This window comes from Balaenoptera musculus, chromosome 2 (genome assembly GCF_009873245.2).
Source record: "Balaenoptera musculus isolate JJ_BM4_2016_0621 chromosome 2, mBalMus1.pri.v3, whole genome shotgun sequence".
Taxonomy (NCBI): Eukaryota; Metazoa; Chordata; class Mammalia; order Artiodactyla; family Balaenopteridae; genus Balaenoptera; species Balaenoptera musculus.
The window spans coordinates 76,075,690-76,089,558 of record NC_045786.1 but is presented as its reverse complement, the minus strand read 5'-3'; the positions used below and the strand labels follow the sequence as shown (position 1 = coordinate 76,089,558).

Here is a 13,869-nt window from a genome sequence, read left to right as displayed (position 1 = left end):
AATAGAAATAAAAATAAACAAACAGGACCATATCAAACTTAGAAGCTTTTGCACAAAAAAGGAACCCATATAAAAATGAAAAGACAACCTACAGAATGGGAGAAAATATTTGCAAATGATGCAATAGACAAGGGCTTAGTCTCCAAAATATACAAACAGCTTATACAACTCAACAACAAAAAAACAAACAACCCAATCAAAAAATGGGCCAAAGACCTTAATAGACATTTCTCCAAAGAAGACGTACGGATGGCCAGTAGACACATGAAAAGATGCTCAACATCACTAATTATTAGAGAAATGCAAATCAAAACTACAATGAGGTACCAACTCACACTGGTCAGAATGGCAATCATTAAAAAGTCTACAAATGCTGGAGAGGATGTGGAGAAAAGGGAACCCTCCTACACTGCTGGTGGGAATGTAAGTTGGTACAGCCACTATGGAAAACAGTATGGAGGTTCCTCAGAAAACTAAAAATAGAATTACCATATGATCTAGCAGTCCCACTCCTGGGAATATACCCGGACAAAACTGTAATTCAAAAAGATACATGTGCCCCTATGTTCATAGCAGCACTGTTCACAATAGACAAAACATGGAAACAACCTAAATGTCCACCAACAGATGAATGGATAAAGAAGATGTGGTACATATATACAATGGAGTACTACTCAGCCATAAAAAAGAACGAAATAATACCATTTGCAGCGATATGGATGCAACTAGAGATTATCATACTAAGTGAAGTAAGTCAGAAAGAGAAAGACAAATACCATATGATATCACTTATATGTGGAATCTAAAATATGGTACAAATGAACCTATCTACAAAACAGAAACAGACTCACAGACATAGAGAACAGATTTGTGGTTGCCAAGGGGGAGGGTGTTGGGGGAGGGAAGGACTGGGAGTTTGGGATTAGCAGATGTAAACTATTATAGATAGGATGGATAAACAAGGTCCTACTGTATATAACACAGGGAACTATATGCAATCTCCTATGATAAACCATAATGGAAAAGAATATAAAAAAAAGAATGCCTGTACGTGTATAACTGAGTCACTTTTGCTGTACAGCAGAGATTGGCACCATATTGTAAATCAACTATACTTCAATAAAAAAAAATTAAAAAAAGAAAATAAAAACAAAAATAAACAAATGAGACTGAATTAAACTTAAAAGCTTCTGCACAGCAAAGGAAACCATAAACGAAACGAAAAGACAACCCACAAAATGGGAGAAAATATTTGCACACAAAGTGACTGACAAGAGATTAATTTCCAAAATATACAAACAGCTCATGCAGGTCTATGTCAAAAACAACAACAACCAAACAACCCAATCCAAAAATGGGCAGAAGACCTAAATAGACATTTCTCCAAAGGAGACATACAGACGGCCAAAAAGCACATGAAAAGATGCTCAACATCACTAATTATCAGAGAAATGCAAATCAAAACTACAGTGAGGTATCACCTACCACCGGTCAGAATGGCCATCATCAAAAAGTCTACAAACAGTAAGAGGAGAGGGTGCTGGGAGAGGGTGTGGAGAAAAGGGAACTCTCCTACACTGTTGGTGGGAATGTAAATTGGTACAACCACTATGGAGAACAGTATGGAAGTTCCTTAAAAAACTAAAAATAGAACTACCATATGATCCAGCAATCCCACTCCTTGGCATATATCTGGAGAAAGCCACAATTAGAAAAGATTCGTGCACCCCGATGTTCATTACAGCACTATTTACAACAGCCTAGACATGGAAGCAACCTAAATGTCCATTGACAGAGGAATGGATAAAGAAAATGTGGTACATATATACAGTGGAATATTACTCAGCCATAAAAAAGAACGAAATAATGCCATTTGCAGCAACATGGATGAACCTAGAGATTATCACACTAAGTGAAGTCAGACTGAGAAAGACAGATATCATATGGTATGACTCATATGTGGAATCTAGTTTCTGAAAATGATACAGATGAACTTATTTACAAAACAGAAACAGACTTACAGATATTGAAAACTTATGGTTATCAAAGGGGAAATGTGGGCAGGAGGGATAAATCAGGAACTTGGGATTAACATACATACACTACTATATATAAGATAGATAACCAACAAGGACCTACTGTATAGCCCAGGGAACTCTACTAAATATTCTGTGATAACCTATGTGAGAAAAGAATCTGAGAAAGAATGAATATATGTATAACTGAATCACTCTGCTGTACACCTGAAACTAACACAACATTGCAAACCAACTACACTCCAATAAAACTTTTTAAAGAAATTGCTAAAAATAATGGTCCCTCATAATATTTTTTCTTTTTAAAGTAAGTTTTGAGATGTAATTCACATAGCATAGAATTCATCCTTTTAAAATGTGCAATTCAATAGTTTTTAGTATATTTACAAAGTTGTGCAACCAGCACCACTTATCTAATTTTAGAAAATTTCCCTCACCCCAAAAAGAAACACTGTACCCCTTATCAGTCAAAATCCACCCCCCCTTCTCCTAGGCCCTGGCAACCATTAATATACTTTTTTTTTTTAATTGGAGTATAATTGCTTTACAGTGGTGTGTTAGTTTCTGCTTTATAACAAAGTGAATCAGCTATACATATACATATATCCCCATATCTCCTCCCTCTTGCGTCTCCCTCCCACCCTCCCTATCCCACCCCTCTAGGTGGTCACAAAGCACCGAGCTGATCTCCCTGTGCTATGTGGCTGCTTCCCACTAGCTATCTATTTTACATTTGGTAGTGTATATATGTCCATGCCATTCTCTCACTTTGTCCCAGCTTACCCTTTCCCCTCCCCATGTCCTCAAGTCCATTCTCTACATCTGCGTCTTTATTCCTGTCCTGCCTCTAGGTTCTTCAGAATCTTTTTGTTTTTTTTTAGATTCTATATATATATGTTAGCATACGGTATTTGTTTTTCTGACTTACTTCACTCTGTATGACAGACTCTAGGTCTATCCACCTCACTACAAATAACTCAATTTCGGTTTTTTTTATGGCTGAGTAATATTCCCTTGTATATATGTGCCACATCTTTATCCATTCATCTGTCAGTGGAAACTTAGGTTGCTTCCATGTCCTGGCTGTTGTAAATAGAGCTGCAGTGAACATTGTGGTACATGACTCTTTTTGAATTATGGTTTTCTCTCCCTCATAATATTTAAATGAAATATTCAACTACATTACTGCAGTCTATTTTTAAGTGTTGAAAAGGATTTCCTAGAGTTATCTTACCACGTGAAGCATATGGTAAGTTTTGTTTCATATTCCTGACTGCGTTTTCTCCTTTCTCAGCCAAACAGGTAGGACTCGTGAGATCGCAGTGCCTTCCAGGAATTATACCCCATACACACGAGTCCTGGAGTTAAGCATGAAGAAAACTCTGACTTAAGCACTTGGAGACGTGCACTTTTCACTGATGGACAAAGGCCCTGGAACCCTGCGGCTTGAAGTCTGGAAAGGGTGACTGTTGCTTCCTCCTATACACTGTTTAAGCTGCAGTGGAAATTGCTGAGGTTCTGATCCACTTCTAAAACATGAAGGAAGGTGGAGGGGGAGGGGGAGGGCAGGAGAGAGAGGTTTCAAGGTCATATTTCAAACACCCAACCAGTGTATGTACCCTGCTGTACTGGGCCATCGTTAGCTTTCCATGCAGACACTGAGTCCTATCGGGAGAATTCCCTCACTATTTTCTGTTTTACTAGACTTCGGCTGGGAGGAAACAAGGCATTAACTTGAAATTTCATGTTACTTATTGCCAGGATCATTTGTTACAGCATGAAGGTTTTATTTACCCATAGAAGTATTAGAGGCGGTGTTTCTCTGCTACAGGGAAGCCTGTCTGCAGGAGCGCAGGCACATGGGGAAATGTGACCCTGGGAAGGAAGGGGCAGGTGCCGAGGACCTGTGCAGGGGCGTGGGAGCCTCGGCTGCAGCCGGTCCTCGTGTGGGCAGACACGCTTCATTCTGACGTGCTAACCCCTTGGTTTACTTTGTGCCTTACGCCTTTATGGGGCCAGCTGAAATCACTGTATTTATTCAACCTGTGATTTATTTTTTCTTTCTTTCTCACTTTAACTGAAAGAGAATTTTGTATGTTGTGGAAATTTAATCACTTAACGTTTTCGATACCAGTTGGTGTTTTTGTTAAAGGAATGAGTGATTTGTTCATGCATGCTCTACTTTGATATTATAACCTATGTCACATGTTTAATAAATGCCATATATTTTGTTCTACTGATGCTGTCATTGTGTGTCATCCATGACTGTGTAGAAGGGGTAGAGAACAGAATCGGGTTTTGGACTGTCAAGTCAGGGCACCATAATCTTTCAATCAGCACAGTCCTTAGAATCATTTATAAACCATAAGAGAAGGTGTGTGTGTGTGTGTGTGTGTGTGTGTGTGTGTGTGTGTGTGTGTGTGTGTGTGTGTGTGTGTGTGTGTGTGTGTGTGTGTGTGTGTGTGTGTGTGTGTGTGTGTGTGTGTGTGTGTGTGTGTGTGTGTGTGTCTTTAAACCCTGAAATTTATCTAGTTAACCTACCTTCTAGAAACACTAAGATGCATTCATGTTTATAAAATAATCATTTTTACTTAAAAAAAAAAAATCATGCTCCCTTGTGCCCAAACTCCCTACCCCTTACTCCCCCACTTAAAAAAAAAAGCCAAAGGAAGAAAGCAAAGCAACTCAGTTGAGTAAATCACCACAAGTCAGGACAGTGTCAAGATGAAAACGCATACTTTGAAACCAAATTTTTATTTAAATTGTGGTTGTGGGACCTTGGGCATGTCATCAAAGCTCTCTGAATATCAACTTCATGTTCTAAAAACTTGGGATAATCACACCTACCCGGTGCTCGCTTCGGCAGCACATATACTAAAATTGGACCGATACAGAGAAGATTAGCATGGCCCCTGAGCAAGGATGACACGCAAATTCATGAAGCATTCCATATTTTTTCCACAAAGTAAACTTAAAATGGCTTAAAGACTTAAACATAAGACATGACACCATAAAACTTCTAGAAGTGGACATAGGCAAAACATTCTCTGACATAAATCGTACCAGTGTTTTCTTAGATCAGTCTCCCAAGGCAATAGAAATAAAAATAAACAAATGGGACCTAATCAAACTTACAAGCTTTTGCACAGCAAAGGAAATCATTAAAAAACCCGAAAAGACAACCTACAGAATGGGAGAAAATATTTGCTAACAATGTGACCAACAAGGGCTTAATCTCCAAAATACACAAACAGCTCATACAGCTCAATAACAAAAAAACAAACAACCCAATCCAAAAATGGGCAGAAGACCTAAATAGACATTTCTCCAAAGAAGACACACAGATAACCAATAGGCACTTGAAAAGATGCTCAACGTCACCAATTATTAGAGAAATGCAAATCAAAACTACAATGAGGTACCAACTCACACCAGTCAGAATGGCCATCGTTAAAAATTCTGCAAGTAACAAATGCTGGAGAGGGTGTGGAGAAGGGGAACCCTCCTACATTGTTGGTGGGAATGTAAGTTGCTGCAGCCACTATGGAAAATGGTGTGGAGATGCCTCAGAAAACTGAAAATAGAATTACCATATGACCCAGCAATCCTATTCCCGGCCATATATCTGGACAAAACTATAATTCAAAAAGATACATGCACCTCTATGTTCATAGCAGCACTATTCACAATAGTCAAGACGTGGAAACAACCTAAGTGTCTATCAATAGATGGATAAAGACGATATGGTACATATATACAATGGATTACTACTACTCAGTCATAAAAGAGAATGAAATAATGCCATTTGCAGCAACATGGATGCAACTGGAGATTATCATACTGAGTGAAGTAAGTCAGAAAGAGACAGATAAATACCATATGATATCACTTATATGTGGAATCTAAAATATGACACAAATGAACCTATGAAACAGAATCTCAGACATAGAGAAGAAACTGGTGGTTGCCAAGGGGGAGGGTGTTGGGGGAGGGATGGAGTGGCAGGTTGGGGTGAGCAGATGTAAGCTTTTATACATAGAATGCATAAACAAGGTCCTACTGTATAGCACAGAGAACTATATTCAATATCCTATGATAAACCATAATGGAAAAGAATGTAAAAAGAATGTATATATATATCTATAACTGAATCACTTTGCTGTACAGCAGTAATTAACACAACACTGTAAATCAACTACACTTCAATTAAAAAAAAGAAAATCACACCTGACAGGCCAATGTGAGTGCCAACTGAGGTAGGTCAAGCAGAGGCCTGGCCTGGGGATGGACGCAGAGGAGGGTGCTGCCATTCTGAGGTGTGTTTTAAAGCACTGTTGAGTGCTGGCTACCTTCACTCTTTGAGCTGCTCTAGCATGAGAAGCCGTTTCCTAGCGCAGCCCCAAGGAGGAGCATTTCAGGAAAAGGCAGGCCTTGGGACCAGGAGGTAGGGAAGCAGGTCTCAGAGTGGCAGAAGGTATGGCAACCCCTGGGCCCCTGGAGAAGCTGGTGTGGAAACAGCTTCTAAATGAAACACGGCATAAAGAATGTCGGTTTTAATACAACAAAGACTGTTCTGCAAGCACTCCACATCACCCCCCCCCAACTTTTTTCTTTTCTTAAAACAGTCAAAAAAAGGAAAAAAATTAGTAATTTTAAATTCAAAGGATGCCAGCGATCATTCCATAGCATTAAAGGTGTCCCTGGGCCCTTTATACTTTTATATATACCTTCAACATGTGGAGAATTTTAAATATTATTTGAACTATTTAGAAAGACCACTGAAGAGACTTCCTCAGTGGTACAGACTTGAAACTGAAAAAAACCAGAGCTGATCCTTCTCGACCCTTTGTCAAAATTAGTGACACTCAACCCACCGTCTGAAAGAGTGACGTTTGTTCTTCAACCTCCTCATAAGCACGGGTATCGTGTAGAACTGGGGGAATGAACTCTAATATTACACAGCAAATTTATCTAACTGAAATGAAAAACAGCAGTGTGTTAAGTTTTTTAAAAATAAAAATGTATTCCTATGATAATGCCTCAATTAATATTCTCATTCCAATCCTTCCAGACTTTCTTAAACACACCCCCCTCCCCCATTTATTTTGTTTTAGCACACACAGGACCCTATACTGAGAAGCAGAATCGTGGTATTCAGGAACGTGGGCTCTGGAGACTGTTTCAGCTTAGTCACTAGTGTGTGGCTTGAGCACAGAACCTCTTTGAGCCCCTGTAAAATGGAATCAGTGACAGTTATTTCCCAACTGTCACTGTGTGCAGATTAAATGAGTTAATATCTGTGGAGTTCTTAGAATAGTGCTTGGCACTTAGTAAGTGCTACCTATTATCACAACATACTTTTGTAACCACATATATAATCACTTATATATCATTCTATATAGATACAGATGTATAGAGCTGCACCACTGTTTCTTACAGCTAGTTGGATTCCACTTTATTGAGGTACTGTGGTTTACTTGACCTGTCCCCTGAGGTTGGAATTTTGGAGGCTGTCCTTACCCTTTTTAAAGCAATCCTCTGCGGAACCATCTTGTACACATGTCTTTGTACACTTGCCTAGGATAAATTCCTAGAAGAGGAATCGCTGGGTCACAAGTTAGGCACATTTAAGTCTTTTCGTGCACGTGGTCCAATCTGGCCTCTGGAAATTGGAGTCCACTGAAAGATCTCACCAACAGTATGAGGATGTTCTTTCCTGACTCCGTTGCCAACACTGGGAGTGAGAAATGAAGGTGTGTATAAAATTGCCTGCTTTAGGCAGGCACGCCCCCCAAACAGGCAGTGAATAAAGTTCCTTCAGGATATTGCCTTTGGATACCTGAGCTCGGGACCGTGCAGGTGTGAGCTGCAGGTCTGTAAGTGTCCTCAGGGCCCAGAGAGTACTGAGCAGCTGAATGGAAACAGGACTGGGCTTACTTAGAAGCAGCTGGTGTCCCACAGGATCCTGGCCTCAGATGGCCTGCTGTTTAGTGAGTCAGAAGCAAGAGGCAGCCGTTGAGACAGAAAATTCAGGCCATGTGCCTGACATGGGGTTTGAGTCTGGGTGGCACATGCCCCAGAGGGTTCCTTTCAGGGCTAGCTGGGGAGAGAGGAACATCTGGGAAGTGTCTGGAGTTTGGTGATGTGACATGGTCTCCCCAACAGAGGGTGCACCAACCAAGACTGACCCTGAGCTGGTCCACGTGTCTGTCTACTCTGGGCACCCTCTTTCTCCCCAGCAAATGCCATTGGCCTACTCCAGGAACTCTAGGGTGGTCCCCAAGACAGAGGGTGGGGTGAGGGGTGTGACAGGAAGGGCAGGATTCCTTCCTGTCCTACTTCAGGCCACATCAGACCATAGTGATCTCCCTGACATCCAGACTCAGAGGCCCAGTTCAGTTCAAGCAATGCATCCCAGGTGCTGGGGACACACAGATGTGTACCCTCAATACCCTCATCCTCTTCGAAAATTATTCCCAGTGAGTCTGTCTCCTCCTGGTCTTTGATGTCTCTGAATCCCAGGGGTACTTTTTTCCTGCTCCCCTCTTTTCTACTCTCACATCAAATGACTGACCATCGTGTCCATTTCCTTTCTCTCCATCCATGTAAGCTCCTTAGGGGCAGTTTCCTATAAAGGAGGGGACTCATTCCACACCTCAATAAGCATGGAGAAATCTACAAGTGAAAAGTATCCAGAAAGAGCCTTCGCTGGGGGAAGTAAAGGAGACCAAGAGTTACGGACCTCGGCACAGCATGCAACCAGTCAATCTTCATAGCAGTTCTGTGTAGAAAATGTCACTACCACTGTTTTGTGGTTAAGGAAATGGAAACTCAGAGATGAAAATTGCCTGAAACCACCCAGGCCCGTCTGATTCCAGAACAGGGGTGGGAAGCCTGGAGTCGGTATTGCCACTAAATTGCAATACTCCCTTGGGCAGGTCACCTCTGCTCTCAGGTGCAGGGCTCCCATGAGCAGCTCTGCCTAGGAAGGAAATGGAATTCCACCTTACCTCCGCAGAGGCCTGCTGTGATGATCATGTGAAGCAGCATGGGAAAAGTTTCCAGCACTGCGCCAGAGACATGCCTACAATCGATACCAACAATTGACCCCTGCTATTAGTACTAGTCATTACTGTGAAGGAGGTGTTGCACATGAATATTTTTAAACCCAAGGATTTCCTCTTATTGGGCACACATTAGAGACTTAATGAATAATGCTTACTTGTGAGTAGGATTGTGCAGAAGGAAAGTAGGGCAAAAAAAAAAAAATTGTGTCTGGATAAACATAAGATTAAATAAACCATAGACTCCTTTTCCTTATACGGAAATTTGAGAATAACTCACTTGACTTTGTCAGAGGAGGACAAGCCCCAAAGAAAGACTGGAGATATGTTTCTGGAAAGAGAGACCAGAGGCAAAGATACCAGAGGGAGATGGCTGCAAAGTTTGGAGGTAATTTGTTAGGCAGGATTAGATTACTAATACGTGGTATGAAGTGTAAATCAAAGAGGTTTTTGCATATGAATGTCCAATTAATTGTTTTAGCACCATTTGTTGAAAAGACTACCCATTTTCCACTGAATTGCCTTTGTACCATTGTTGGAAATCAACTGCCCATACGTGCATAGGTCTATTTCTGTACACTCTGTTATACTGATCTAGTTGCCTATCTTAACACCAGTCCCACACTGTCTTGATTACCGTGGCTTTATCTTAAGCCCTTGAAGTCAGGTAGTATAGGCTTTTCAACTCTGTTCTTTTTCAAAGTTGTTTTGGCTATTCTAGGACCTTTGAATTTCCATATGAATTTTACAGTCTGTCAGTTTCTACCTATGGGCTGCTGGAATTTTGACTGACACTGCACTGAATAGATAGATCCCCAAGGAGAAAACCAAGACCCACTGCTGAGTATCAGGCCAGCTTGCAGCTGGTGGGACTATGTGAGTTCCTGAATGCTGGGGCTGCTTCTCTCTTCTTCAGTTGGGAAGGTACCAGGTAAAAACTTCCATAATGTATTCAGATGAAGGTATAGTATAATCTTTGTGGAATTCTGAACAAAATATTATAAGAAACATTAATTTGTGCCCAAAGGCCATAAAACTGACGTAATTTGAATGCAATAAAATATAAATAAATGGCAAACAGTTCTTGGGGGTTTTCTCTTAATTTTTCAACACATACTTTTGAGTTTTAACATATAGCATTTACAGCATTCACCTTCCTGAATTAGGGGTGTGGGGGGCTGAGAAATAATTAGTAGGCAATTTTTTGGCCCTGGGACTTTTCTTGTAAATGTTTTCTTTGGCAGCCATACTCTTGAGAACAGGAAGTTACTCTCTTGTTACAGATTTAAGACTTTTCTGAGCCAAATAACAGAAAGCTGGATTAGTTCTGAAATGAAGGGGGAAAAAAACAACTCTTGGCTTTTGCTGGAGATTAATGACATCTTGCAAATATTTTAATTCTCCCCTTTCCTCTCTAACTTGCCACCTCCTAAACAATGCATGTTCAGCCTGAAAAATCTTAACTGGTCACTTTGTGGCCCAACCCTTAAATAAAATATCTTTATGGTACCCACAAATTTATTTAAACATTTTTGGAGGGCTGGGGGAAGGAAATAAGGGCCGTCTCAAGTTGACCTTTTTTATCACAAAATCCCAATACGGAATTTAAAACAGAAAATGTAGTTGTAAAGATGCTAATGTTTCTACAGTAATCATAAAGATTCATAATTTTCTTTGACCTTTTAAAATGGCTTTTGCTATAGATAAAAATGTTAAATCAAGCTTTGTAAACAAACTCTATATATTGTTAGAGATGCTTGCAAACAATTTCTTAGCAGTTGTTCAAAATAACAGGATTATATCCTTTGACTAGAGCATTTATTAGTCTGACTACAAATCATGCAAACTGGTTTTCCCCAGAAAAGGCTGAGTTCTTTTGAATTAATATCCACTTTTTACACTTGATTCTAGCAAAAAAAAAAAAAAACACAAAACCAAACTTGCAATATCAATGAGGTTTACAATCTGTGGGGACATTAACTCTATGAATCACCTGACAACCATTTGTAGGGATTCCTTTTTTTTGAGGTGGGGGGGCGCACCGCACAACATGCAGGATCTTAGTTCCCTGATCAGGGATCGAACCCGTGCCCCCTGCAATGGAAGCATGGAGTCCTAACCACTGGACCGCCAAGGAAGTCCCCGTAGGGATTCTTAAAACACAGAAGGCCTTAGGAAAACAGATTTAGAGGTAAAGAACACCTTCCTATAACAAGTGATCTGGGAAGTGATCGAGAAGTTTCCATGGTGTCACAGTCATCCCTCAGTATCGAGAGAAGGTGGGGGAATTGGTTCCAGGCCCCACATTCCCACAAATACCAAAATCCACACATGCTCAAGCCTGTTATATAAAATGGTGTAGTATTTGCATAAACTTACGCACATTCCCTCCTATAATTTAAATCATCTCTAGATTATTTACAATACCTAATACAATGTAAATGCTTTGTAAATAGTTGCCTGTTCACAGGCAAATTCAAGTTTTGCTTTTTGGAACTTTCCAGAATTGTTTTTTTCTTTTTCTGAATATTTTGGTTCCAAGGTTTGTTGAATCCGTGGATGTGGAACCCACATATATGGAGGACTGACTGTAATTGCAGCCTCTCAAAAAAGAAAAAGAGTTGGCCTACATTTTTCATTTATACTTGCATCACACACCCAAACTCAAATGTCCTGGTGCCCAGGAAGTTTGCATCAAGGTGGCAAGGGTCAAAAAAAAAAAGGTGGCAAGGGTCTGTGGTAGGATAATGGGGGTGAGTGGCTGGTGGCAGGGAGAGGCAAGAAGGGTGCTCACCAGGATTATAAGTACATGTCCATCTTAAAGTCACTCAAATTCATTATTTTGAAAAACTGTGCTGCTGAGCAAATTCATCTGTAGATTGGATGTGGCCAAAGACCCGGAATTTGCAACCCTTTATTTACATTATCTAATGTTTTTCTTTCTGTGCATTATAAAGAAAATACTTATTCCTTCAAACCACCTTTTTCTCCAGTCAGCTTGAAGTGATGTTCCTCCCACATCATTCATTACCCTTTGTCTGTCTTCTGCTATTTTGACAACTTCAGGTTTTTTAAACCTTATAAACAATCTTAAATTACTCAGAGCTGTCATCCATTAGATATAAAAATTAAATTAAGCCCAAGAATTCTAGGTGATGGAAAACATGATCCAGTCCCATAAGATATGGGCAACCACAGGAGTCCAGCAAAGGTTGATAATACCCTAAACTTCATCAATGTTGGATGACTATTTATTTAAAGGGAGCTACCTGCTTCCTGGTTTACTGCATACCAAATATTTCTTCAACATTTATGAACTTAAATAGATGCAGATGTTGCCAAAGAATAACATCAGTCATCCTAGAATACTATAATTTAAGCACTGAAAGGCACCTTGGAGTTTGTCTGGTTCAATACCCTCATTTTAAATGGGAGAAAACTGAGGCCTGGGGAAATTAACTGGCCACAAAGTTAGCGGTACACAAGCCCTCTCCCAAAATCATAGTTGGAGACTGACAAATTTCACCACCACCCCTTCACTTCTCTGATCTGGATCACCTTTACTGTCTATATACTATGCTTGACTATTCTCTCCTCCAAATTTTGGAGAAGAAAATCAAGGATGACTTTTTTTTCCTTGGTCATTCTCCCAACTCTATATTATATGGGCATCCCTTGCTCCTTTTCTCCTACTTCCCCTAGCTGAAGCTTTTCGGAGCTAGCTGTGTTCTTTTTCATGCAAGACAGAAAATTAAAGGTGACCAGCTACTTGATTCCCGCCGGGTCTCATGAGAGGAGAAGGGTGGTCAGTTTTCTCTAAGTCCATTTTGCTGCCGATCACCAGTTTCTTTTATGGCCTCTGATGTACGTCAGATTCCAAAGAGTGAGACATACAGTGTGCCAGCATTGTGGTAGAGACCTGGTTCTTCTTTCCCTCCACTAAAAGCACAACTCTCAAATCCCTCTCCCATGAAAATTGAAAGGAAATTATTAAATCTCACCCTTTAGTGACTTTGCAAATTACCCCCCTTAAACAATGTACTGGATATTTTATGAAGAATCTTAGACAAGGCCCACTTAAGTATAGGAGGGTCTGCCTTCCAGCATGGAATCTGAACCAATTCTAAGCAAAGTTTGGTTTTGACATCCTCCCTTTTTGCCTGGCCTACATATTCTCCAAACTGTGAAAAGGAGGCCTTCTGGGGTCTTCCTGCCACCTGAACTCTCTGTTGTAATACTTTCTCTGGTCTACTCTTCCTCTCCAATTGCTCAAAACTCTCTCCATTTTCTCGCTTTCCCTCCTAACAAAGCCCACTCTTTTAGTGCAAGTCATCACCTCAGCTAGCTTTTTGTGAGAAAGCCATTTGGAACCAATTCACACTCAACTGTAAATGACTGATAGGTCACAACCCTTCTAGAAATATCTACTGGGCTTCCCTGGTGGCGCAGTGGTCGAGAATCTGCCTGCCAACGCAGGGGACACGGGTTCAAGCCCTGGTCTGGGAAGATCCCATATGCCGCAGAGCAACTGGGCCCGTGAGCCACAACTACTGAGCCTGTGTGTCTGTAGCCTGTGCTCCGCAACAAGAGAGGCCACGATAGTGAGAGGCCCGCGCACCGCGATGAAGGGTGGCCCCCGCTTGCCGCAACTAGAGAAAGCCCTCGCACAGAAACGAAGACCCAACACAGACAAAAAAAAAAAAAAAAAAAAAGAAATATCTACTGTCTCAAAGGAAGATCCTTTTTAGCCTAGTAATTTTCTTATTGGT

At 40.7% G+C, this 13,869-nt stretch overlaps 1 protein-coding gene, 1 long non-coding RNA gene and 1 other non-coding gene across 5 annotated transcripts in view; 2 read left to right on the top strand and 1 right to left on the bottom strand.

Annotated features, from left to right (window-relative positions):
* Positions 1 to 4,273, top strand: part of LOC118889687 (myocardial zonula adherens protein) — a 100,451-nt gene extending 96,178 nt beyond the window's left edge. The window contains exon 13 of one of the 2 annotated variants that reach the window (XM_036841705.1): positions 3,331 to 4,273. In XM_036841705.1, the coding sequence (XP_036697600.1) occupies positions 3,331 to 3,427 (97 nt within the window). In that variant the 3' untranslated portion in view covers positions 3,428 to 4,273. The remainder of the gene's footprint in view (positions 1 to 3,330) is intronic. The other variant, XM_036841707.1, reaches the window with a different exon arrangement.
* Positions 1 to 13,869, bottom strand: part of LOC118889689 — a 77,397-nt gene that overhangs the window by 47,893 nt on the left and 15,635 nt on the right. The window lies entirely within an intron of this gene.
* LOC118891603 lies at positions 4,887 to 4,993 on the top strand. Its single transcript, XR_005019156.1, has one exon. It is a non-coding gene; the product is annotated as a U6 spliceosomal RNA (small nuclear RNA).